General features: G+C 37.4%; 2 protein-coding genes across 3 annotated transcripts in view; both read left to right on the top strand.

The window, feature by feature from the left end:
- Nucleotides 1-2,237: 2,237 nt before the first annotated feature.
- Nucleotides 2,238-3,944, top strand: LOC136029702 (zinc finger MYM-type protein 1-like). Its single transcript, XM_065708206.1, has one exon. The coding sequence runs from the start codon at nt 2,238-2,240 to the stop codon at nt 3,942-3,944; it is 1,707 nt and encodes a 568-aa protein (XP_065564278.1).
- A 1,336-nt stretch (nt 3,945-5,280) lies between these two features.
- Nucleotides 5,281-27,480, top strand: part of LOC136029353 (cyclin-H-like) — a 62,609-nt gene continuing 40,409 nt past the window's right edge. For both annotated transcript variants that reach the window (XM_065707656.1, XM_065707655.1), the window contains exon 1: nt 5,281-5,436. In XM_065707656.1, coding sequence (XP_065563728.1) covers nt 5,320-5,436 — 117 coding nt within the window. In that variant the 5' untranslated portion in view covers nt 5,281-5,319. The remainder of the gene's footprint in view (nt 5,437-27,480) is intronic.

The following is a 27,480-nucleotide window of genomic DNA, read 5'->3' as shown; positions in this document are numbered from 1 at the left end:
ATACGTGTTGGAGATCAAGAAATAACTGCCAGCAAAACCCCACCATGCCCTCTAGCGGCTTGAACCATACAGTAACCAAACAATGGTGATCTTTTCTCATTCCCGGGAGTCGAGAGCCAGAACTTGGAACCATACGAGTTGAGTAACTTGGCTTTGGAAATTGGTATGTTGCAATTCATTGGTGATAGACGCAATCAGTATTAAAGGCTCTTGAAAAATATAACACATGTATTGGGTCATCTGCACCGGTTGAGTGTCTCTTCTCAGTCGGCAGTTCGATCCTCACTTGTAAAAGAAATAAGCTGGAAGACAAAAGGTTCGGAAAGTCGCTTTTGCTTATGGCCAGTAAAAGTATTTTCTAATATCCCCTTATAAATTTACTTATACCTTGCGGATACTCCTCTGCTTTTACTACAATGTTAAAAGAACAATCTGTTTATTTTTCACGAACAAACGCTGAAGCAATGTTAGTTACGTTTGATTTCCTACTTTTAGATTTTTCAAGCTATGTATTTGTGTATTTTGAAATGCTCAAATCAAAAGCATTTAAATAAAAACTGCATTTTAGGCCAGTTATTTCAAATGCGTATTTAAGGAATTTTGAACCTAAGCATTTTACATTTGTATCTGCGGTACTTTTTCAAAGTATCTTGAACATCATTGATCAACAGTTTTTACTTAATATTATCTAGCAGTCAAAAGAGAAAACTATGCGTAAGATCTTACTGTGAAAGACGCTTCCCCTCTTGTAATTCTTGGTGGTGGTGAACTTGTACAAATAAGATCTTAAGATTATATATTTCTGAAGTAAAACCTTCTGACAGAAATAAACTGCTTGTCTGTTGTATTATGAAGATATATGCACCAGTACTCTATATTTTTAAGTATTGTACTACGCTATATCAGATTAGCGACTCTTCTTTTCTACTAAGGTCCTTTCGTAGGCCCTGAAGTCTGTTGCTACAACTGAGTTTGTTCTCAAGGTCTCGCATGACTAAGCTGAGTTCAAACTCACTGGGCCGCCACAGGACAGAGTTTGGAGTAGCTCACGCGTTTAAATAAATACGGAACTCAAGAGAGTTGTCCTGGGGCGATCGCCCCCCCCTAGACGGACTGTAATTTTTTTACTGCACTTACGGAAGTCTGCATTAACGCATGTTCTAACTACTGTAACTAGACTATAAAACCTTTTTACATTACGTTCATTCCACAGTTTTTCCACTATCAAGCTAGCCTCGAGTATTTTTTGTCACCTCATAGCATAGCAACAATTCACCCGGTAAATTTTAGCTAGTTCTCACCCCCCTGTTCGATGTAAAAATTGGAAGTGGGTGGGGTTGCGAACTTTGTCTCAAGTGTCAAAAGAAACATTTCGTTCCAGTGTATAATGAAATTTGAATGTGTATGTGTCACGAGAATTTTCGTCGTTTAAACGATATTGGTGTCGGGAAAACGCGGACAAAAGACGCTTGACAGCTTTTTTATTTCGAAGTCTCGCAGAATGGATAGTGTAACTGTAACTGCAAGTAGCTCTTCAATTAGTTCTGTTAGAAGTGGCGAACACGGGCAAATTCCTAACACTTTGCAATCTTCTGTTAACCCCGTTACCGTTCAGAGTGATCATCCAGCAACACCCCCACCCCATACCCTGTTTCCGGAAAACGATATTGGGATCCACATCGGTACAATACATGCCATTGACGACCGAATAAAGTGCGAGCTTCTGGAGAGGCAATGGAAACTCCCGATTGGATGCCAAATGCCATATTCTGTTCATTTAAAGCGGGGAAAAGACGAAAAAAGGTACTTGAACGATTCTCATTTGCAGAGTTTCCACTGACTTGTATATTCTGCTGCCCAGAAAGGCCTTTTTCTCAAATATTGCCCTCTTTTTTAACTGGGGCTAGGGGGGGGGCTCAAACAGACAGGTTCCCCTACAAAAGCTGGTCACAAAGCATGTCACAAAATTTGCTAAGTTGCTGGGAAAAGATGGAGACCTGACAGTACATGATACTTCCCAGTACCATCAAAACGCAGTAGAGGCTGGAAAGTCGTTTCTAAGAGTCTACCATTCTCCACAGGAATCTGTAAATAATCGCGTCAACGAACAGCGAATGAAGCAAGTAACAGAAAACCGAGAGAGGCTTAAGCTGATTCTGGAATCAATCATATTTCTAGGAAGGTAGAATATTCTACTGAGGGGCCATCGGGATGATGGCAGCTTAAACTTGGATGACATGCCGCTTTCCAATGAAGGAAATTTCCGAGAACTACTACGTTATCGTGCTGAAAGTGGCGACAGTAAATTAAAGCAACAACTGAAAACATCAGGAAAAAATGCTACCTACATCCGCAAAACAACTCAAAACCAGTTGATTGACAGTTGTGCAAAAGAAATTATAGGTGTCATTCTAGAAAGAGTAAAGTCAGCAAGGTATTACAGCATCATTTTTGATGAGACAACAGATGTGTCACATTCCTCGCAACTTAGTTTAGCTCTCTGCTATGCCTTCGATAACCATAGACCCAAGGACCTCATAGGTTTTGTTGACGTTCATCATGCCACCTTTGAACCTTCCACTGCAGACAAAGAGCCGACTGTCAACGGAAAAGTGGTTGGCCAGCTAGTTCTGAGCCTTTTAGAAGAAATGGGTTTGAATTTACTCGACTGTGTTGGAATCGGGACGGATGGGTGTGCAATGATATTATCAAATAACTGTGGTGCTGTAGTCGAAATTCAGAATAAAGCTAAAAATGCGTCTCGTTGTCCCTGCTTTAACCACGCCCTGAACCTTTCTTTGTCAAGAAGCTCAGCTGTTTCGAGCATCAGAAATGCCATAGGCATTATAAAAGAAGTTGTTGCATTTTTTAATGCATCTGCGAAGAGAAATTACGTCTTGAATAAGGTTCTAAAAGCTCAGCTCACGGGAATCGGCGAGACGAGGTGGATCGAGCGAAACGAGTCACTTATGCAGTTTGTGTCCGAACTTCCAAAAATCATCCAGGCTTTGGAACACATTAGTCACTGGAGTGAATCAGTGACCGCTCCGAAGGTAAAGACGCTTGTCACAGCGTTACATAGTGCGGAATTTGTGGTTTCCCTTCAGTGTCTACACAGTATTTGCGCTCTGACCTTGCCTCTTAGTCGGCTATTCCAGAAGAAGACTTTGGACTTGGGCGCTGCCGATGGCCACGTTTTCGATCTTTTGGATGTTCTAGCAAAGCGATGGGAAACGTGTGACGAAGAGTTCGCATTAGTATTCGAGCAAGTAAAAGAATTGTCAGATAAAATCCAATTGGCTGTTGAAGTTCCGAGGATTACACAAAGACAGGTTTATCGAAATAATCCTCCTCATACTACGCCTGAAGAATATTATCGACGTATTGTTTTTATACATATGCTCGACTCAGTCATAAGTGACTTAAAGAGCCGATTGTCAAGAGACACGCTGAACTCTTTCCGGTTAACCGTACTGCTGCTATCAAATATTGTGAATTGTACCGATGATTTGCTACAATCTTCCGTCAAAGAGATCTCTAGCATGTACGGTCAACTTCTTGGCTTAACCGTGCCGTCTACCAGGGCAACACTTATTTTGGCAGAGGTGCATGTGTGGAGAAGTAGATGGCTTCGAGTTAAGAGAGAAGGAGGTATTTTTCCTAGTTCAGTAGAAGAAACTGCCAAGGAATGTGACAGGCACCTATATCCTTATGTCAGCTCACTTCTTGATATTTTTATATCTCTTCCGGTGAGTGTGGCAGCTGCCGAGCGTAGCTTCTCAACTTTACGCAAACTGAAAACCTGGCTCAGAGCACAGATGGGGCAAACTAGACTCAGTGGTTTGGCCCTCCTTAATATGCACCGCGACATCGATATCAGCATTGACAGAGTAATTGACAGGTTTGCGAACAGTGGAGCCAGGAAGCTTGAATTTTGCTTGTAAACAGCTGTCAGTTGATCAAGTACAGTTTTTGTAATCATTATTGTAATATATGAAAACCACATTTTCGTTAAACAAGAGACGCCAGGGAAACTTAAAACGTGAAAAATAAAGTCAGCCTTGTGGCCGACAAAAAGGACACTACCCCGCTCTTTTCGGTAAGAATTGCCCCCTCCCCCCTAGAACGAAAGGCTGGATCCGCCCCTGGAGCTGCCTGATAGGGTACTTAAAATAATTAATCCTGTCATTCACAGAAATGTGTATTTTTTATCATCCCGAGAATCTTTGAATTTCTGTTGATATTGATGGAAGAGTATAAGTAAGAAGTTTGCTCTTAAAAGATTGCTAAAAGACAACAAGAAACAAAAGGGAAATTAGTGAAAACTTGTTGTTTCACAAGTGCAAACTTAAAAGTGGCAATTGGTTATTTACTCACATTGCACTGATCATATTGGTTGGTCTTATCAAAATTTTAACAGCTCATCCAATAATGAGCAGTGCGTCAACGCAAAATCTAGTATTAATATTATTTTTCAGAGTTTGGGCTTATTAAACTTTCTTACACGCATTGTATCAAATAAATTCTAAAACTAGCAACAGAATATGAACAGATTAGAACAGATCCCAACTAAAAATAGCTAATTATTTTACAAGTGCAGAACAGAAATTACTAATGAGCAGGGGATGATTTTTTTTTTTTTAATTCGGTGACTCAGTACAAGTTTCAGTAAAAAATGTGTCATCATTGAAAATAATCGGGACGAGCCTTCCAAGTCCGATAATTCTAATTAATTATAATAAGAGGTATGGCTTCGTGACATTTTTTTGTGCTTAATCATCGCTAATTACGGTCTAGGCAGGGAATGTCCCAATTGGGTTTGGCTTTTAAAAATTCAAAACACTGGTAACCATAAGGTCTTTGAAAACGAAAAGTTATCTACGATCCAATTAATTTTAGTAATCCAAATTTTGAGCAGTGTGTTCCTATTGTACTAAGCCAAGTAATGTGAAATGCTCAAGATTTAAAAGATTAGGCTTAACAAATAGCCTATCTTCATGTAACTTATTGTTTCGAAATTAAGTTTAGGCCTAGCAAAGAGCCCCTCAATTAAAATTTTACAAATGAGCATCACAAAAAGTTGGGTTTTAACCATAATTAATGAAGATCCTTCTAGTTTAGTCAAACTTTAGTTAAAAATTTTTTTTTGTTAATTCACGGGGCAGAATTTTTTAGACTCGGCGACGTGGTACAAATGTCAGCAAAAAAAATTATTAATGTCAATAAATTATGATTCTGACAGGGAATGCACACTAAATGACAATAGTGCTGATTCTTTGATAGATGGCTCTAGAAAGATAAAAAATTGAATTTTCTAACATGTTCCACTCTAGTTCTCAGCTGAAAAACTGGATGTTTGCCAATGAGGAATCTATTAAGAATCAGAGAAAAGTTTCAAATGAGAATTTTATTTCAAGACAAAAGCCTTTAAATCAGGTAAGTTCAGGTCGGTGAGGTAAGAGTAGAGTGAAGTGTTTATAGGAATGATATTGCCTAGGTAAGTTTCTTAGAATTTTTATAAGTTAGTCTGAGAATTTTATAGTGTTCCTTCTGAAGAGGATTGATTGTACACTTTTCTCTCACTCTCAAATGATCCTCCCCCATATAGTCACATATATAGTTCTAGGATATAGGTTTTTACAAGATTAAAAAAGCAACATTTTACTTCATAATATGCAATATGTTTAGTATTAGTGAAAAATTTGGCCTACTCAGAAGGAAGATAAAATACTGAAAACGACTTGAGAAAATATTTAAACACCTATCACTTCTTAAAGCCCTTCATTTTGATTTATCCCCAACCCCCTTTATGTATATCCTATAGGCTATAGCTAAAACTTACAGAGAAGAGGGGTAAAGTAAAGGAAAATGCTTTAAAAAATAATATTAGTAAGCATTTTTGGGGTTTTTCAAATTTTTCAGGATTGTGTATTGTTTCCTTCTGAGAAGACCCAACTGCATACTAATAGGCCCTACTGTATGTTTAATGCTATAATGTCTACTTTCATTGTTATTCACATTTTTTTACTGTAATTGGTAAATGTTTAGTTTCATCACAAGTGCTCTAACTATGCTGCTTTGCAGCATAGTTTCCAGTTTAGAACACTTACAAATGCTAATTCTAGAAGTGCATCCATTTTTTAGATTTCTAAAATCCTCCTTCAACAAACTAAAAATGAATAAAGTGGGCAGGGTTTTGAAGCTGAGGGAAATGTTGGGGTTGTACAATATGAATGAAATTATATTTGAAATACTAATTCCAGTCATCACTGGTAATTTCTTTATATTAGGAAGTCAAAAGATAATTAAAAAACTTATGCATCTATTAATGCTAATTATCCCCTTTCACTCTCTGGTTGAAACTAGCTAGTGAACCCATGAATCAGAGCAATTAGTTAAATATTATGTTTATGCTGTGTTGGTTTGAAGAAATGCCTTCTGATGCAATTAGAGCTACTTTTGTAATTAGAAATTTTGCCTTCCTCTCTATAGGATATTATTCCAATTGAAATACAAAATTCAAGTCATCTGACATCCTTCAAGGCTGCAGTTAAGAGATTTTTCCTTGCAAAAGAATAGTATGCATGCATGATGATGATGATGATAAATTTATTTCCCATGTGTAGAAAAAAATTGTCTTAAATGGAGTATAAAATAATAACAAAAGGAAACAAGAAAGCAAGAAACAAATAACAGATCCACATTAGCCTAAATACATAAACCAATAAATCCACATTAACTAAATATATACAACACTTGAGGCACCACAAACTAAATTACATCATAGGAAGGTATAAACTATGATTAGCATCCAAACCCACCACAAATCAATCATGCTGATCTTTTACCTACTGAATGTATGTAGTTTATATGTTTGTATTTAGTACTATGTAGAGTAGAGAAGACAGACTACTACATGCTGCCAACAAACCTTTGAGGCTTTCTTAGCAGGTGCTGCAAAGTGTTTTGTATACATTTAAAAAAAAGAGAAGAAAGAAAAAAAGATTCTTTGGCTATGGGAAGACCCTGGTGAAACAAATTTGGTTGAATAGTGATTCTTGAGAGTGAATATTAACTATAGAGCAAATCAAATTAGTCCATGAGCCTTGCAGGTAGCAGGGCAAGGTCTCTATTCTGATTGGTTGAATTGTTAGTTCATATTTATGACCTGCTTTTTGTTTGCTCTTTCAGGCTTCAGGCCAAACAATTATTCAATAAATATAGTATACAGACCTTGTCCTGCTGCCCACAGGGCTCATTAACTAATTTGCTTTACTCTATAGGTAATATTCAGTCTCAAGAATCACTATTCAACCAAATTTGTTTCACCAAGGCCTTCCCATAGCCAAAGAATCTTTTAAAACAAATTTAATCTTGAACTGAAAAAACTGTATAATCCCCATTGCATCAGAAGGCATTTCTTCAAGTTAACACAACATAAATGAAATATTAAACCAATTGCTCTGATTCACGGGTTCACTGGCTAGTTTCAAATGGAAAGTGATAGTGGATAATTACCATTAATGGATACATAAGTTTTTTGATTATCTTTTGACTTACTACTATACAGAAGTTACCAGTGATGACTGGAAATAGTATTTCAAATGTAATTTTTATTCATATTGTACAACCCCAACATTTCCCTCAGCTTCAAAACCCTGTCCACTTTATGCATTTTTAGTTTGCCCCATGGAGGAGGAGGGTCAACCAGAAATGGATGCACTTCTAGAATTAGCATTTGTAAGTAACAAGACTAAACATTTACCCTGTAATGGTGTAATTTCATCAAAGTCTTGGGGGGGGGGGCAAAGTTGGAGCCCAAAGCAATGAAGCCAAGTAGAGTTCACACTTTACAGCTCAACAAAGATGCTTGTTAATCCATAAAAATGATCTAATTGGTATTTTTTTTGTTAAATTGTCACAAAAATTTAAAAAAGGACCTTCAAAGACTATGAGAAGATTAGAATAGATCTCAGCAACATCTCCTGGGATTATGTCCTAATTGGTTCCTTAGAACAGCAATGGTAATGCTTCAAAGGAATACTGCTAAGCAAAGCTGAACAGTACACTTTGAGCAAACTGATTCCAAAACCACAAACAACAATGATGAAAGGTATTCAGAAGGAAATCAACAGAGAATGAAAGAAGTACAAGAAGCATCCATCCCCAGAAAACAAAGAATAATTCTCAAAAAGCAGGAAAAAACTTAAAAATTTGACATGCAATTTGTATACAAGCTTTTAATCTAAGCTTGTAGATGAAGCTACAACAAACCCAAAGAAATTCTGGCAATATGTCTCTAGCCAAGACCATAATAGACAAGGCATCATGAAACTGGTAACAGAGGAAGGTGAAGAGATGGCTGACATCAACAAGCTTGTAAACTCATCTCCTTCCCTTACCTCCTTCACCAGAATACATTGTAAAAACCCTAATGGATAGCATCACTCTATTGCTCACAGAGGTTCTCAGCTGTTTACAGATGTTACATACTAATAAGCCACCTGGACCTGATAACCTACATCCCAGGCTATTAAAAGAAACCACAGCAATCATAGCAGAACTGCTTAGGAAAATTTTCCAGAAATCACTTGCTTCTAGAGATCTACCAGCAGTCTAGAAAATAGCCAACATTACACAGGTTTTCAAGAAAGGTAACTGTTAAAAGTCCGAAAATTATTGGCCTATTAGCCCGACCTCAGTTGTTGTCAAAATACTTGAGTGCATTGTCAATTATTCAATCCTTAAGCATTTGGCCTCCAAAAAGATCTTGTCACCCAAGCAGCATGGCTTCCAGTCAGGGAAATCAATTGAAACAAACCTTTTGGAATCATACAAGGAAATCACAGATTTAATTGACCATGGACATCCAGTTGACCTGCTGTTGCTGAACTTTGACAAGGTTTCTCACAGTCAACTGCACTCCAAAATCAGGCCGTCTGCATCAATCAGGCTGTTATAGACTGGTTAATGAAATTTCTTACAAATTGTAAGCAGAAAATTTGCATATTTGCTGCAGATGGCCAACCAATTTACTCTGACAAGGCCAAAGTAATGAGTAGAGTTCCACAGGATACTGTACTGGGTCCAACTCTCTTTCTAATACCCCCAAAGCATCCAGCATGACATAAGAGCTACAAGATTAGACCCAAGACTGGCTCCTCCAATTCAACATTGGCAAATGCTATGTATTACAATTTAAACCTAATAACCCAAAGGCTAACTACACCATCTATAACCCCACCACAAAAGTAAGAGAGCAATTAGAGAGCAGAGCAGAAGAAAGGGATCTTGGTGTCATCATTGATGATAAGTTTAAATTTCATAGCCATGTTCAACATGTGCAAGCTCCAGTCTTGGATTACTAAAATGGACTATTAATAGCAGATAGGGATCTATATTTATAAAACTATATAAAGCTCTTGTCAGACCCCATCTCGATTTTGGCATGTGTCTTGCTGGTCCTTCTTACCAACAAGATGTGAGGCTCATCGAAAATGCACAGAGATGAGCAACAAAATGCATAAAAAATCTCACATCAACCTCATATGAGGACCACCTCAGGTACTAAAAAGTACCCATTTTAGTTTACAGATGCTTGCGCAGGGATATGATGCTTACTTACAAGCTGCAGAATGAAAAGTCAGCAATTTTTGGCAGATATCTCAGTTCCAGCCAGCATAACACAAGAGGACACTCCAAGAAGCTACCAAAGTCAAGCTCCTGATTAAGAACATACCAATCATTCTTTTTTAGAAGAGTCATAAACCACTGGAATCAACTGAAAGATTCAACTGTCATGGCTCCCTCCATCCAGTCCTTCAAAAAACAACTTGATAAGGAGTGGGAGAAGGGGAAGTGGAGATTTGACTGACAGTCGAAGCTATCAGATGGAGTAAGGTGATGGTGATTAAGGCAAGGTGCTAGGTCTGTAGTATTTTGCTCCATCATTAAGTGCATTATTATTTTTCGCCTAATTTTTTTTTAGATAATTATTTCCATATAAGCTATCTTTTGAAGTCAAGAAGTAACAAAATCCTTGGTCATAACTCTGCTATTCCAGAAAACCCCTATTGCAAATTTAAACCAATTTTGTGCCAAATGTTTCTTTGGAGGTGGGGATGAGTTCAGAAAAGTACTCATTTGGGGGGGGGGGGGGGCAAACCGAAAAATTGAACTTCCAGCTAAAAATTTATAAGCAGTTAAGCATAGCAGGAGAGATCTTCATTGATGTTTTGAACTTTGAATGATTTTACAGCCATCAGCAGGTGCAAGTATGTATAGGTCATTTTTTTATGATGCTGTTCAAATGTTTATATATAAGATTGTCCAGATGGAAAAAATTAGCTGAAGAAAAATGATATGGGAAAGAAAATCATAATGCACTCAATGATGAAGCAAAATATTACAGACTTAGCATCTTCAGATTTGTGTGACCATTCAAAGGAAAAAGTAACTATTAAATCAGCATCCAAAAGCTACACGCATCTTGGTTCATCAAAACTACAGTTGGCTTCAAATCTAAATTTCTTAATGTAATACAAATTGTATGCATGTGCAATTACTAAGAGATAATTTTCTTGCTGAAAACTACAAAAATAGACTATTTTGTGTCATTCATCTTTCCTAAAAGGGCCATAAGCCTTTAATGTATTTTTTAATTTTTTCCAACCATCCCGCAGGGGTGCCCATAAGCTGAATTTTATGGCGGGGGGGCCTTTCCTGTCTATTCGGCACTTGCAATGCTGTATAATAGACATCTCAAAATAAAAATATCATAGGCAGCGCAATAGTGCTGCCTAAGTAAAGAGTGATGTGGGTACAATGTATTTTTGTTTTATGTTTTTTTTTTATAGAAAAGGTGGTTGTATAAACCTTGGAGGGGGCTCATTGGATTGGTAATCAGAAGTTCGAGTGTCCTTTTTGACAGTCAAAAGTGATTGAAGGTCAACCAGCCCCCCCCCCCCCCTACACCAATCATTTCCCAAAACTCGTCCAATTTTTTTAGATAGCCATTTTGTGCAGTATAGTTGAAAGGTCTAGAAATCATGTCTTTGAGGATAACCCCCCCTCCCCATAGCCCTCAGAGCAAGGGTTAAGCCCTGGGGCATATAAGGTTCTTATAGAAATAGTGGTCGTATAAACTTCAGAGAGGGCTCATTGGATTGGCAATCGCTCTTTTTCAGAGTCAAAGGTATCAGAGGGCAGATACCCGCCCCTGAACAGACATTCACGTGTTGTATTTTCCCAAAATGTATCTGATAGAAACTTTAAGATGGCCATTTGTTTATGTAGGAACGTTGAAAGGGCTCATTCAGTTGGAAATTGAAAGGGCTAGTGCCGTCTTTCATAATCAAAAGTGATTGAAGGGCAAACAGTCCCCCCATGCCCATCATTTCCCCAAACACTTCCAATCAAAATTTTAAGATAATATTTTTGTTTGACATAGTTTAAAAGTCCAGAAATTATGTCTTTGAGGACGAGACCCCTCCCCATCCCCAGCCCTCTGGGCAATGGTTGTATATTATGCTCCAAGGGCATATAAGGTTTTTACGGAAAGGATGGTCGTGTAAAATTTGGATGGGGCTCACTGGAGCGGAAATTGGTAGTTTAAGTGCCCTTTTAAGAGTCAAATTTATCAGAGGGCAGCTATCCCCCCCACGTCATTTTTCCCCAAATGTGTTCAATATAAATTTTGAGATAGCCATTTGTTAAAAATAGTCCAAAGATCACATAACACGACCTTTGGAGTTGGCACAACCCCCAGAGTCTGGGGGGTTCTAGTTCCACATTAAGAATAAAACATGATGGAGGGAAAATAGCCCCCCCCTCTCCCGGACACCCTCTTTTCCCCAATCGCATTCAATCGAAATTACAAGATAGCCATTTTGTAACCAATAGTCCAAAGAGCATTTAACAATGTCTTCAGTAATCAAATATAAGTAATATTGAACTGTTGGACATTGAACTAAATCAAAACAAACTATGAACATGTGGACTCCCTGGACTTACCTTTACTAACAATGAAATATGTCTTCTATGTTTTCAATTTTTTAAGTTAAATAAATAGAAAAATTTTTGACTTTAAGATATAAATATCAGTATATATATATATATATATATACACACACACACACACATATATATATATATATATATATATATACTACTACTACTACTACTACTACTACTACTACTACTACTACTACTACTACTATACTACTACTACTACTACTACTACTACTACTACTACTACTACTACTACTACTACTACTACTAATACTACTACTACTGTAGCACCAAGCCGCCTGAGGCCAACACAGCTACGCACGCTTCTCCTCCAACCTAATCTATTTAAAGCCTCCCTCTTTACACCCTCCCAGAAAGCTCCCATTTCCTTTAAATCTTTATTTATGACATCCTCCCAACCCAGACAAGGACGACCTGCTTTCCATGTAGCCCCAGACGGTTGGCCAAAAAGGACAATCTTCGGTAATCTGTCATCCTTCATCTGTAGAACGTGGCCTAGCCATCTCAACCTTTCTTTCATTATAGCTCCGGAAAGCGGGATTGAACCACACTTTTCATACAACCTACTGTTTGAAATACGGTCAGTCAGCCGGGTACCCAGAACAATCCGTAGGCAATTTCTCTGGAAAACATCTAGTAAATTTTCATCTGCTTCTCGGAGTGCCCATGCTTCAGAGCCATATTTGACCACTGTCATCACTGTAGCTTCCAATATTCTAATCTTGGTTTGTAGACTTATCTTTCTATTCTTCCAAACTTTTTTTAACTGTGAAAAAACACCCTGAGCTTTAGCTATTCTACTTTTAACATCTTCACTGCTCCCACCATCTTTACTAATAATACTACCAAGGTAACTGAAGCTCCCAACCTGATCAATCTTTTCGTTACCTAATGTCACCTGTTCATCTTCACTTATTCCTAGCCTTAGTGACCTTAGTGACTATATATATATATATATATATATATATATATATATATAGTGATTTGTGGTAGTTTTACGCATGGAAGATTATTTGACTTTATTTTATGACCATGTTTTGCTTAATGGAGCTCTTCCTTCGCCATCTTTTGCTTTTGCACATCTTTCTTGCTTACCTTCCCCAGGTTTTACCAGGTACCCATTTAAAGCTGGATTGACTCACGCCACTGACCCTTCCCAAACCAAATAACTGGCCACGCCAGGGTTCGAATCACCCTATTTTCCCCTTGAATAATTCTGGATCTTAATTAAAAGGTAAATTGAAATTTCTATTCTCTTGTTAGGTCAGGGGCAATTGTATAGCATTACCCATAGTAAAGACCTTTGAAAATTCAATGTATTAATGTTTGCTCATTTATTTTTTTCGAAAGGCACTTTATGTATAAGGGTGGTTAAATTAACTTTGGAAGGGGCTTAGTTAATTGGAAATTGACAGTTCTAGTGCTCCCTCTAAGACTTAGCCTGCATTTCAACCTATTGCTACCAAAGGAGTTGTTTTCGACTACAGTGTCTTTAAGAAATTCTTATTCTAGCTTAACAACCCTTGTGTTTCAGCAGTTGTTTTAAAAGAATCTTCACATAAATAGATAATTAGGTACTTCCATAATATATGATACACACCCGGGAAGTGAATTTTGGTAAATGTTACTGAAATAAAACAAAAGATGTTGCTAATATAATAGTTGACTAACAAAACTATGGAAACTACAACAAAGAATTGTGGAAGGGGGGGGGGAGAGACCAATTTATATTAAATACGTAATCTAACCTAACCAAAATACCAACTAAATATTTAATTAAAGTATAGCAACAATTTAGTTTTCCATCAAGCCAATGCTAATTGTCTGGCATAAAGACCGCGAAAACCGGTTATTGTGTGATCTTCGCGATAAAAAATCTGGACTGTGCACCATATAATACGGAAGTACCCATAATTATTTCTAAGAAAGAGACAATGGGAGGGTGGAGGCAGAAATTGATCCTTGGGGTTATATCCAGGACTGGGGCATAAAACACTTTTAGAAACCCATCAAAAATGTGTGTTTAACGAAGAGATAAACTAGACTATTCATTGAATTGATGAAACTCTAGATAATGGAGTATTATCTTTTTTAAGCCCAGGAAAATTAGAATGGCTAAAAATTTCTATTAAAAGCTGAAGGCGAGGCTTAAAAAAAGTTCAACTGGTCTTGTAGCTACAGGGCAACTCTAAAACACCAAAACTTTGTCCTGTATTTCCTAGGGAGTGCCTTGTTTTACCAATTTTACCGTATTTTACCAATTTTACCTTACTTTACTTACCGAATTTCCATTTTACGGTAATTTTACAAGACTACTCCCCCACTTCTTTATGCTAAAGTTTGCCTTTTTATCACAATCCTTTAAGAAAGACTGCTCGAACATACGGGCTATTGAATTTGAATGTAAAGTATTCTTGAAGAACTTTAAGATCTTAGCATAAACAGTAAGGGCCAAGAAAGGGTAGGCCCTCTCATATACAGAATTATTTCTGTTTGCCATAAGTTTTATCGTTGCTCCTTACTTCCAGCTGAAAAAAACTTGTTTTTATTACTTAATTTCTGGATAAATCCATGCATACGTAATATTTGATATGAAATATCAGCTTACAGTTGGACTTTTTTTTTAACCTGTTTCTACCTGCAAAAAATAGAACAAGGTGTCACTTTAAGGCCTCAAAATGGAATTTGCAGTAGTAGCAATTAGTGTATTTAGAAAGACCATAAAATGCCACATTGAGCAGGTTGTTCATATTTTAGCTGGCAAACTATTAACTAAGACAAATTTTTAACAATAATAAATAATTTATTTATCACCCACTTTACAAAACAGAGGTTAAGTGGAGTAAATATAAACGAACAAACAGCAAAAGAAAAACAAGAAACAAAGTTAATCACATACAGAAAAAAGACGGATAAGGCGATGAAAACACCTTAGGCTATAAGGCGCTTCAACAGCTAGCTTGGCACATAATTTTTCGAAAACACCGATAATATCTGTCGCACAATACTTTTTAACCAGTTTTAGTATTCCGGTAAGAACGAGGTAGATATAAAAGAAATTTGCAGTACCGGTAATAATTTATACGAATACGTTTTAGATCACCGGTCAACAGAAGAGGCCGAATACCAGTACAGAAGAGTACCGAATGATCACAAAAATTTGAGTAAAGCCGAGTTAGCGCTCTTCTCCTATAGTGTCCACGATTTGCCACAATCTTAGAGTAATCGAGCCTCAGCTTATCACTAACATCTTTGACACACGAGACTGGAGAGCAGTCATAGAATCGCGAACTGTTATGCCAAGCCAACGAAAGAATTTAACACGGGGAATACTAAAACCACCGCAGTATAGTGATTCAGAACAATTATTACTATTGAAAACAAGAAACTCGCACTTGTAAATATTTAGGTACAGGCCGATATTACGGAAAGCAGAAGATATCTGACTTCACTGAACGGGCAAGACCAGATTCATGTTTGACTAATCAGAAGAAGGTCATCCGCATAAGCCAGATATAAGATATCAAATGGTTCTAATAGGCACGTAGTCGATATTTTTCATGACACATCTTCAATACAAGCATTAAAAATATACGGAGAAAGACCTCCCCTTGTCTTACTCAGCAACGAACAGGGATCTGACCAAAATTGGAATTATCTAATTACTTAAGGCGAAGGTAAGAATGGGAGTACCAAAAACGAAGCACGCGAATTACCGACGGATTTATTCCTCTCTGGCATAATGCTGTCCATGCTTGAGTATGACAAACACTGTCAAATGCTTTAGACAAGTCTAGGGTTAAGAATTGAAGTACGCGACGAGTGCGATGGGCATCTTTTAACAAAGTCAAAGCATGGTGAGCATGCTGACAGCCTAGCTCAGATCTGAAACCAAATTGATTATCATCATTTAGAGAAAGCTTATTGATATAAGGTTGTAGGAGATATTCAAAAAGCTTGCTAAGAGTATATGCTACCGTTATGGAATTATAAGAACTGCAAGAAACCGGGTCTTTTCCTTTTTTTAAGAAGTGACGTGACGCTACCGCATAAGAACGAATCGGACACACACGAACTACTATAACACATTTGAAAAAAAAACAGTTGGAGATGAGATACCAGTTCAAAAGAAATAGAAACGAGATTCGAAACACTAATCCCATCAAGATCTAAAGATTTTGATTTTATTTAATATTTTTAACAATAACCGACTTTTCAACTGGAATCACATGTCTGACATAAACGTGACGGCAAATTTTTTTTCGAGCAAACGTGAGAAACGCTTATTCACTGCATAATTAACTTTCGAAAATATTTTTGAATAATGTTCGATTAAAGATGGAGGAGGTATAATATCACTAGAACTTGTATCAGGAAACTTGGGCAGAATTTATCACTTTTCGCCACTCACTGTTACTTTTCGGAAAAGTTTCACCGGAGTAACGAAAGGCGCGAAGATGGCGCTTATATTCGAGTCTCGTCTTTTGTTTTAGATCGAACACAGTACCCCGAGAAGGTCAACCACAAGAAGACCAGATTTTTAACCAGAATTTGGCCTTTTTCTTGACTCTTTTCAGCATAGGATCACACTTCCAGATTGGTTTTTGGGTATTCCGCTTGACATGGATCAGTGGGACTGCCACATCTTCAGCTTGCTTTATACATGAAATGATGTCACGATAATAGCGATTCAAATCAGTACGAGCATAGTCAATAGTGGGGTACGCGTTTGTGCAAAGAAGATGGAAAGGGACACGCACAGTGGACAGTAGAGTTCCAAGTGTAGCAAGGTAAAGAGGCATGTTTGCACTAGACCAATCACGTTTTTCGAACCATTTATGCGACAGTGATGGTTACCTGAGTATATGTCAGAAGTAACCGTAATATCAAAATACTGAGGTAACTGATCATAATCTCTCATCTTCATCGACATGTCCTGCTGAAGTTTGTAATGAAGGAGAGAAGATACAATGGTCCAAATTTGAAACAGAACCACTACATTGTATATATGTAAAACTGAGGTCTTTTGTTTGGACCTTAAATGCTGAGGGTAGACACTGAAAAAGAACTTCCTTACGTGTCGAGGAAACGGTAATATCACAGTTTAGGTCACCTATAAGCATCCATTTGTATCCCAAACACTAAGTACCAGATATGAGTGTCTTGAATTTGTTGCAGGCATTCGCATAACTGGAGAAGGAAGAAACAGATCTTCTATCATGGGGCAAGTAGGCGTTGATTAGGATCACGTCTGCAAGCCGGATTTCAAGATAGTGTTCAGAAGATTGGTAGCTGCTAGGAGACAAATAGCTAGGCAAAGATCGCTTAATTGTAAAGGCAAGACCGCGAGAAGGTCTGCCTCAGGTACGACGGGCATTCGTGCTAAAAGCAGCATGTTGAAAACTTCGCCTTAAAAAGTTTACACTGCAGCTTGGGAGGAGGTGTTCTTGTAAGAGAACAACATCATGATTTGCTAGTCTCTCATCAAGGCCTAACACTATCCTTTGTCCCATTGATGTTGAAAGAGCACACTGAGACTTTATACTCATTCATGATTGCAAGTGAGAAGGTCGCGGAACGTTGGAATTAGCAAGAGCCTTTAGCCTGGAGCAACAAAAACTGTAAGCAACATGATCTCCACTACAATTTGCCCACTTGGGGGTGTTACTGCAAGGTGAGTCACTGGAGTTCATAAGGGGACCAGAGCACCGTGTGCATTTGTAGTTTTGATCGGGACAGTTTGCAGCATGGTGGTCAGGAGATTGACATTTCCTGCAGCTCCCAGGAATTCGCCAATATTCATACACTCGGAACAGTTCATAGTCTATCTTCAATCCAGATTTAACGGCCGAGGAAAGAGAAATTTCGTCTTCGAACGTAATTTTCATACAATTTGAGCTCCCGATTCTCGGAGCGTCTCGAACACCCCGGCAAGCTTTGAGTTGCGCAAAATCAAGATCTTGTGTAACGCCTTTTATTATACCAAAAAACTTTTTCTCCGCCATTTTCGCTTCATAATCACGAAAAACCGAACGCGCAGATTGACAAAAGTCAGCAGCGGCACCGCTGTCTATCTTCACAATCAATTATCACCAGAGGCGCGCACAGTATCAATGCACTCGTGATCAGAAATACAGTCAATTCTTTCCTTCCGCAAGGATGCATTATCGAGATCACGCGGTACATTCGTGATAATAACAGTGACTTTGCTTATCACTGCCAGTGGCACTGCTCGGAAGGCTGGAGAAATTCAGATCGTAAGTTGACATTATCTCATTGACTTACGAAAGAGTCTGTTGAATTCCGTTAAGCTTAGAAGTTATCCTGGAGTAAGCAACTGCTGGAATACTGGGAACTTCGGTTGGTGAACGGATAACAAAGACAGGCATGTCCTCGGAAGCACTCTGATTTTGAAGAAGTTCTAACATGTCTTTCAAATGATTCAGAGCTGCGTTTGAACCCGTGCGCCTTGGAAAGGGCTTGGTCAGTTTCGGCAAGGAATCCCACAGGATTTTCTTCGATTTGGCAATATCACTTGATTCGAAAAATTCGACTGCTAATTTTAAGATCACTGCAGCTTCGACACCTTTTTCATTATTGTACTGCATAAATTTCAGAACCGGGGAATAAACAAAGCAGTCCGTATCCGAATCAGAGTCCACTGTCATGCAAAAAGTCCGTTAATCCAATTCCGAGTCAAAAACATAAGGCAGGGCAAAATACGTCTTAACCGCACGATAGCTGAATGGCAGTTCGCTAAATTTCAGAAGCTTGAAATGCCAATAAGCGAGGGAAGCGTAGGCTCCTGCTATCTATTCTCCGCAATTTAAGGGAGACACCACTTTCGGCAGGTACGACGACGCTTGCTACATAACCCCCCCCTCCTCTCTTCCACTCGCTTATTAGTAAAAATTCGCAAAAACAATTAATGAGTCTAAATAATTTGATAATTATTACCATAGGATTATCTCTCACCTAATGAAATGCTGAGTAGCAATTTTAGTCAGATCATGAATTTTAATCCTTTGCCAGGTATAGCGAAATCTGACTGGCTTCGCAGGGATTAAAATTCACTGAAAAGCTTACTGGTTTGATAACTAATGATATCCAATTCTAGACAGATGTTTTCACATTGAACTTAGAATCAATACTGTAATGTTTTATCAGATCTATTTCTTCCTTTTGAAAGGTGTTGATACTTTTTTGAAATCGAATAAGCTCGTCTTATTAATGACTCAAATTTGTGGAATTTATTCCTAAAAGGAAAAATTGCCTCTCTTTTAAAGGGTCGGTCTTCATGCAGAAGTAACCAGCTATTGATTCTTTGCACAATTTTGTTTTTTTCTGTGTGCTGGTCTGATTACAATTAAAGGCCATAAAATTACCTCAAATTTGATGAGCTATATTAAACCAAAGATGAGCAGAAATAAATTCATGGAATAATTCAAACTTAAATGAACAGAAATTTTTATCATTGAATAAATGAGAAGTGAAACAAACTTAAATTACAGTGATTAATCAAGTTGAACATAAAATGGACAGAAATCAACACAAATAGGACTAAAGATAATGCCAAACAAACTTTCTAAAGGTCATAGTGTCGAGCACAAATAATTCTCCGGTTTTTAGAAAGTTTAGATTGTGTGTATTATCTACTCCTGTTTGTGATAATTTCTGCTAGTTTTATGCATGGTAAGTATCTAGAAAGCTTATGGTTAAATAAACTCCCTCATAACACTTGAATTTCAACTGGTCCTTGGCATGGTCTTCTGGGGCCTGTTCTTTTTCCAGTCTTTGTGGATAGCTCTATCCTTTCCATCAGAACATTTACCATAATGGGCAGCCAGATATCAATAACCTTTGTTGGGTTGTGATAGCTAGTATATTTGTGCTAGTATTTTTCTTTTCTTTTTTGTGTGGTCAGGAGCCAATCCTGCCTAGGTAACAAATTGGAGAGTTCTTGCAATTCTAGTAATAGTGATATCAATCAAAATTAGTTGTGAGATCTCAGCAAAATTTGGCAAGCAATGAGATTTAGTTTTTCTTTTCAAGGCTCCATTGCCAACATAACCTCCATTGGTTAGGGGGATTAGTGATAGCTATTTTCTCACCTCCAAGGCATCTTCCCAAATGGTCTTCTGAGTTTCAAATAAATCTAGTCAACAATATTGTATATATATATTTACTCTGTTAAAGAATAAGAAAAGATGGCAGTCTCCTAATTCCATTCATAAATACCTCTACCAGAGTGGGATGTTGGCTCTTAACCACATATGCTATTAAGTAAGAGTTAGGCTCCTATTTGTCTCTTTATTATGGTCCATACTTTATCTCACCACTTTGGGGGGAGGTTAAGGTATCAAATCGGCTTTAATTAGCCTTTATAACAGTCAGGCTGATGGATTATGTTCAATAAAACCTAGTAAACACCTACAGTCATGGTTTGGGTTACCATGCTTGATTAAACGTCTAAGAGGAAAGCGCTACTTTTTTTTTCATCCATGTCCAACCTAATTCAGTAGACAGCGTTGCTTATGTTGTTGTGCGACTTTGACCTATGTGTAATTGTTGCTGTAATACTTCTTTAGGCTTTGGTACTTGATATGGAAAACCTGTTTTCTGGTTGCCAGGCTCTATGAAGCCAAGCAGTCTACTACGTAAAGATATGCAAGTAGATATTTCGGATGACTTTTATGCCAAGTAGCAGACTGCGTCTACTCCAGAAAATTTAAATTAACGTGGCACATGATATAACTGACATTTTAAACACAACATAGTCCATATTTTCTGGGGTAGGGCGAACTTGGGTAAATCCAAAACAGGGTAACTCCAACACCCCTCTTATTTGGCTCAGTGATGACAAATGTCTTTGCTTCCGTATGTCATCTTCTTCCTTTAGCTTGGGTACTTGACAACGGTATTTAATTTTTCTGCCATTTTCAATTCCTCTTGTAATAAAGCAATTTCAAAATTTCGGGGAGGGCATTTTTGTTGGCCACGGGGTAGGTAGTAAATTTTAAGTGATGGTGCAGAAAAATAGAGAGATAAAAATATTCTAAATAGCTGATAAGGTGATGGGATAGTTTAAGTAATTACTGTTATTTATTAGTATTTTATTCTCAAACCAGTCAGGAGATACAAAAAATGTCGGATTTACCCCAGAAAAACCCCAATTTGGGGTAAATCCGACATGTCCGACTTACCCCATATGGGGTAAATTCCAACACGGGGGTTCGGGCTTACCCCGTGTATTCAAGTGGCTAGGTTTTGGAAATTCTAGCCTATATTTCAGTGTATTTGTCAACTATTTACGATGTTAACAATACATGCTATACATAATTTACATTATACTAATTGGTCAGACAAAGAAGCAGAGATTTCCCCGATTTGCCCGCTGTTACTCTTGGAGAAAATCTGGAAGTGCCCAACTATGTTGTACAGAGTATGACAAATTTGCTGAAGGTCATGGAAAAGTGGGGTATGGGTCTTAAATAGCGACGGGCTTAAAATTTGTGTAAATTTCTCTAAATTGTTGTAAATTTTACTATTTACAGAAAATAAACACAAAACAATAGATATTTATATCTTAAATTAAACCACCCCACACAGGTTAAAAAGGGCTCTCGTAATTTCTCTTGTCGATCGTACCCTAAACATTTGTCCTGATTCCTACATCACAGCAGAACTAGACTTTATTGGGGACATACTTTTTGGAAATAGGTACCCTCTTTTATTTATTAATAAAACAATTAACCGTAGACTGAAAAGACACTCCCGTAAAATCAACGATAATTTACTATCTGAGAAACTCGATAAGCCCTCAAACATAATTTACCTCCCATATATCCCAAAGATCACTAGGAATCTGAAAAAAATATGCACACAGAATAATCTGTATCTTTTAGTTACCAATAATTTGAAAATCACAAATCTCCTAAATTCTGGTGAAGATAAAACTCCAGTTACTCGCCAACGAGGTGTCTATCAAATACCATGTGGCTATGACAAATTCTATGCAGGGAGAACTCACCAGAATTTAGAGAAACGCCTACAACAGCATAAAAATGATATCACCAAAGCTCTAAATTCTAATATTGTTTCTGCCTCTTTTGACTCTTCTTTAAGCAGTCATGTGTTAGAAAATCCTAGCCACAAAATACTTCTTGAAGAATCTGCCCTTATTAGCAATGACCTAGGCATAAAGCAAGTAGTTCGAGAAGCAATTGAAATCAGACTTAAGATTAATAATAATATATCCTAAAATAGGCACTTGGGAGAATATTCACTAAATGCTCTATACAAATTTAATTAAAAACAATCTTACAAAATATTATAAAAACCAATAGATATTAACACAGAACCTGTCACAAATAGACCTACGGGATCAGCAACCAAAAAAGCAAGATTAACATTAAAATGTGTATTTAAATCGTTCTCTTTAATTTCAATGAATTGCCTCGTTTCATCACAATTTATTTATCAGTCCTGATTGAACTTCACTGAGGTAAGGATGCTAGGACTGTTTTGAAAAAAAAAATTAGCTCTAATGATTTTATCCTGTTGTAAATTTCTTTTTCTTGTATATTAATGCCTTGCTGAGGACGGCCCATAGACATAGGGCCGAAATATTTATTCTAATTTGTTTCCCACTGTCTTGCGAAAAGAATTCCCTATTGTTCTTCTTGTTTTTGGTGTTTGGTATGATGCTTACCGAATAACAGCTCCTATACGAAGTGAAAAATATATAAACGATAGCAAAATTACTGCTCATTTCACAAAGAATCGGCGAAATGAAAAATGATAGTTTGGGTTTAAGAAAAGAAAGAAAATGTCGCTTAAGGAAACTGAGCGACTTGAAAACCCTGAGAGATGTGTATTAAGCAGATCCTTTGATCATTTTATGATTTTATAACCTCCTACAACAAACAGCAGAAGAGCTTGACATCTTAGACAAACCAGAATGTTGGTACAACTTGGATGAAGCTTCGTTTTCTTGCGATCCTGATAGCCTTAAAATCGCTGATGCAAAAGGATCACCAGCAAAGCGGTGAACTGGTGGCAATGGGTGTGATAACACACCTGTTCCCACGTGTATTAGTGCATCAGATGAGAAATTGCCTCTACTGGTAATATCCTCGGGGAAAAATAGTTGGAGTTCATGACTGCCGATCAAAGACTATCATGATGCATATTTTTTAGCTACTAAGAAAGGATGAAAAACAGCAGACCTCTTCTATATCTGGTTTAATGATGTTTTCCTGCATCAGGCGAAAGAAAATACACTTCTTATTCTTGACGGCCATGGCTCCCATTTATTTTTGGCACTTGTGGAACTTGCTTCAGAAAAGATTGTTACTATCCTCAAGTTGTCAGCCCATGCATCTCATGTCCTGGAGTCCCTTGTCAGGGTTATTTCCAAAGGGATGAAATCATCGTATGAGCATGAGCTCGTGAACTGGCAACGAGCATACCCAGACGACGTTTTACCAAAAGAAGGACTCATGAAAATTTATGTCAGTTCTGGGAGACTTACCATACCCCTTCACTGATTAAGAATAATTTTAACGACAGGAATTAATGATTCCGCTATTCCAGCACGTATCAACCGCAGCACGATTTACATTGCGAAGTTTGGTCCAGCCAAGTTAAAACAATATGTTAAGACAAAGACATCAGACATTCGGACTTTAACAAGAACGACAACTACAGTGAATGCCACAACTAATTCAATCTTGGTTAGTCCAAAAAAGATTCATGCACATGTGAAATTATTTGAAGAATTTCTTTTGGACTCAGGCCGGTGCCCTTCTCTTGATGCCTCAGCACTTAGGACATTCGGCAGGCATAGTGTGATTATTGATTATTTCGTATGTGATTATTTCGGCTTCCCGAGCAGTTGCTCGGGAAGCCGAAATAATCACATTTTTACAGGTTTTGAGAGGGCTTGAACAAATAGAAAAAGAGAAAAAAAAACTCGAAAACAAAAAAGAGAAAATAAAACGGAATTTGCTTAAGCCAAAAATGAAAAGGAAAAATAATCTTTCCAGTGAAGACTTTGATGTCTCACTGGGTTCCAAAATTGACCAGATGGACATCTGTTATATCGTTGGCAGTGAGAATGAAGAAGAATAAGAAGAAAAGAAGCTAAAAATACAGTTAAATGAGTGCTATACTTTAGCATACGATTACAAACGTGGTCGATAAGGCTCCAAAATCGGAAGGGTGCTTGATTCTACTGATGAAAATCTTGTTTGTATAAAATATCTTCACTGTCTGAGCCTAGCCTAGCTGATCCCAAAAAGATGAAATTGACGAAGTTGAAGAAAACATCTTTGCCGGACTATTGGAGCTCTCTGGAGCTTGCCCCTTCACTTTATCATCATTCCAAATTCGGCACGTCATCATTATGTACAAGAAGCACACTAGTGCCTGCAAGGGATCAAAAGGTTGCTTTCTCGACTCTCTCTGATACTAATTGAAGTTACTTTTTTAAAATAAAAATCCCTTTTTTCAATAAAAGTAAAAAAAAAATAATTATTTTTTCACTGATACCTATTGAAACTATAATTTTCTCCTATTATTTGAAGTGTGGTGTTCCCTTTCCGTATTTACAATAAAAATTTGAAAAAAAGCCATTCTCAGATACTTTTTCTATGTAGAGGGTAAGAATGGCACTGTCTCAATTACCCCATGGTAAACAGAAAACCTGTGTTCTACTGTGGTACATGAAAACTATTAAAGATAGTTTTTGTTTTGCATAGTTTTTCTGTACATAGAAGTATCCTGTATCATGTCTTAGGGTGATATAATTTTTTATCTCTGCAAGTATAGGATTTACCTGGGGGTGTCAGATTTACCTGAGACTAGGGGGTAAGTCTGCCCTTCCTGAGATAGGTTACTTAGGTGTAGCAACTCACGGTAACAACAAAAGTTGCAAACTCTCTGGATTGGGAAGAATATTACTAGAATAACCAAGAGCAACGTCAAACAGTTTCGGGACCAAATTCAGCTGAACAAAACTCGATAAGGGGTCGGACTTACCCAAGTTCACCCTATTTTTTCATTATAAGTTCAAATGTTTTATGTTTCTGAATTAGTCTCCTGATGTATCCGGACTCTAAACTTAACAGATTGTTTGGACCCTATAGGGATCCACCATGTTGATTAGCACTGAAATCACTGTTATTGTTAATATGATGCACTAAAAAATTTGAGGAATTGTAAATGTCAGTGTTTTGCTACCCATGAAAAATAATCTAGTTCTAATTTTTAGAACTTGTAAGTAACAATAGGCTGTTTGGTCTTGGTCATATCTGAAATGAGCGGTTGACATCTTTTGCTAGTTGGTTAACCAATTTATTGCCTATGATGTGTTTGGGCTAAACAAAATTTGCTTCTATTTTCACTACAGACAGGGAAGTGCAAGTAAGAATAGGCTGTTACAGTATGGTTACCTTCTTGGTTAAATAGTTAGAAACCTCTGCAAATTACTTTACCTTTCGTTTTATCTAGGAAACCATCAAAACAGAATTCAAAGACAAACGAGGGGGTTTTAAGAAAAAAAAATCGTAGGTCAGATCACGGTAGTCTTCAGGGATGAGGGACTTTGCACTTCTAGTACTGGTGTCTATCTTTTAGCAGGGTCTGTCCATATTCTTTTGATTATAAAAAGCGACAGACAGTTTTATGGTACCAACTAGGGTCAATAAAATTGTATTGTAAGTTTTGAGCTTTTTCACGAGATTTGCCATTCAACAAGTTTCGATGGGTTAAATACTTCAGTTTTAATGTACACGTTGAAAGAAAGAATTCAGATCAAAAGTCTGGGTGGTTTAGACTTAAAGATAATATTCGACCCTTAGACCATGGAAACCTTTGTTGGTAATGGAATTGCTACTTTTCCTAGTTGGTGTACCTTTTACTGGCTCCTGATAAGCTTTTGTTCATTTATTAAATATCTATCATGCACTTAACACGATAAGATGGAGTAAAGGAAAAAGGAAAAAAAATGTCACATAAATAGGAAACAAATTAATGCATCAAATATGGGCATAAGAACAAAATACAATGATAGAAATAAACCATAGATATAAAATAAATTTAAATGTTAATGCACTAAATATGGTCATAAAAAAAGATGTATAAAGATACTAAACGCTATTGAATGCTAACATGGTACCAATCATCCCGTGAAGAACTAGGTTTTCGCTTATGCTTGGTGATTAATTTAGGAATCACAAGATCAAGGTAAGTGATTTTAAATTTTCTAATTAATGGAGAATTCCGATGCCAAGTTGACTGCTGCAGTAATTATTTAGCAAACCAAAGAAAAAATAAACTAGACTTTCAAACGATCAGTTTTAGTAAATTACTACTAATAAATATTCACTGTAGCACCAGGCCACCTGAGGCCAGCACAACTACGCGTGCTCCTCTATCCATCCCAATTCATTCAAAGCCTTCCTATTTAAATCTTCCTACGAAATTCCGATTTCCTTAAATCTTTCCTTACAACATCCTCCCACCCCAATTAAGGACTATCTGCTTTTCGTTTGGTCCTGCATGGTTGGCTGGACAAGGTTGATCTTTGCCAATCTGTCATCCTTCTTCCACAAAATATGTTCTAGCCATCTCAACCTTTCTCTCATTATAGTGCTGGAAAGCGAACCATATTTTTCGTGCAACTAACTCTTAGAGACATGATCAGTCCGATGGGTACCCAAAACAATCTATATGCAATATCTCCGGAAAAAATTTAGCAATCCTTTTCTGTCTTTTGGAGTGTCATTCTCGCTACCCAACATCAACTTTTCACCTTCACTTATTGCTTTAATTGTCTGATGACATCTATGAGCTAACAACAAACTGTCTATCGGGAATCGTAAGAAGGAATTATTCTGACTCAGTTTCGTAAATGAGTTCAAGTTGCTTCAACCGCTATACGCCCTCTTGGTTGATATCAAAGGGGCCTTTGACAACATTTTTTATGCATCTGCACTGTTCGTCTTAATTCATGCCGGATTGCCTCTAGCTGTCATTCGAGTCCTTCGCTCTTGATATTCTGGATTAAAGATCCGTATTTATCCGAGTTCGTCTTCATCTCAGTCCAAATTAATTCAAGTAGGTAGAGGAATTAGACTTAATCTTTCGCGCAACTAACTGTTAGAGACATGATCAGTCCGATGGTTACCCAAAACAACCCATATGCAATATCTGCGGAAAAAATCTAGCAATCCTTTTCTGTCTTTTGGAGTGTCATCGCTTCATAACATGCTCCACCAATGTTATCAATGTAGCTTCCAATATTTTAATCTTGGTTCACAAACTTATCTTCCTATTCTTTCAAACTTTTCAACATTGAAAAAAACACCCTGGGCCTTGGCTATCCCCCACTGTCCTTGCAAATAATACTACCTAGATAAGTGAAGCTGTCCACTTGATTGATGTTCT

This window comes from Artemia franciscana, chromosome 7 (genome assembly GCF_032884065.1).
Source record: "Artemia franciscana chromosome 7, ASM3288406v1, whole genome shotgun sequence".
Taxonomy (NCBI): Eukaryota; Metazoa; Arthropoda; class Branchiopoda; order Anostraca; family Artemiidae; genus Artemia; species Artemia franciscana.
This window is presented reverse-complemented; position numbering and strand designations above follow the sequence as displayed.

Bases quoted from the DNA above. Each gene is read 5' to 3' on its own strand.
- LOC136029702 (XM_065708206.1), top strand. From the start codon at position 2,238: ATGCCGCTTTCCAATGAAGGAAATTTCCGAGAACTACTACGTTATCGT.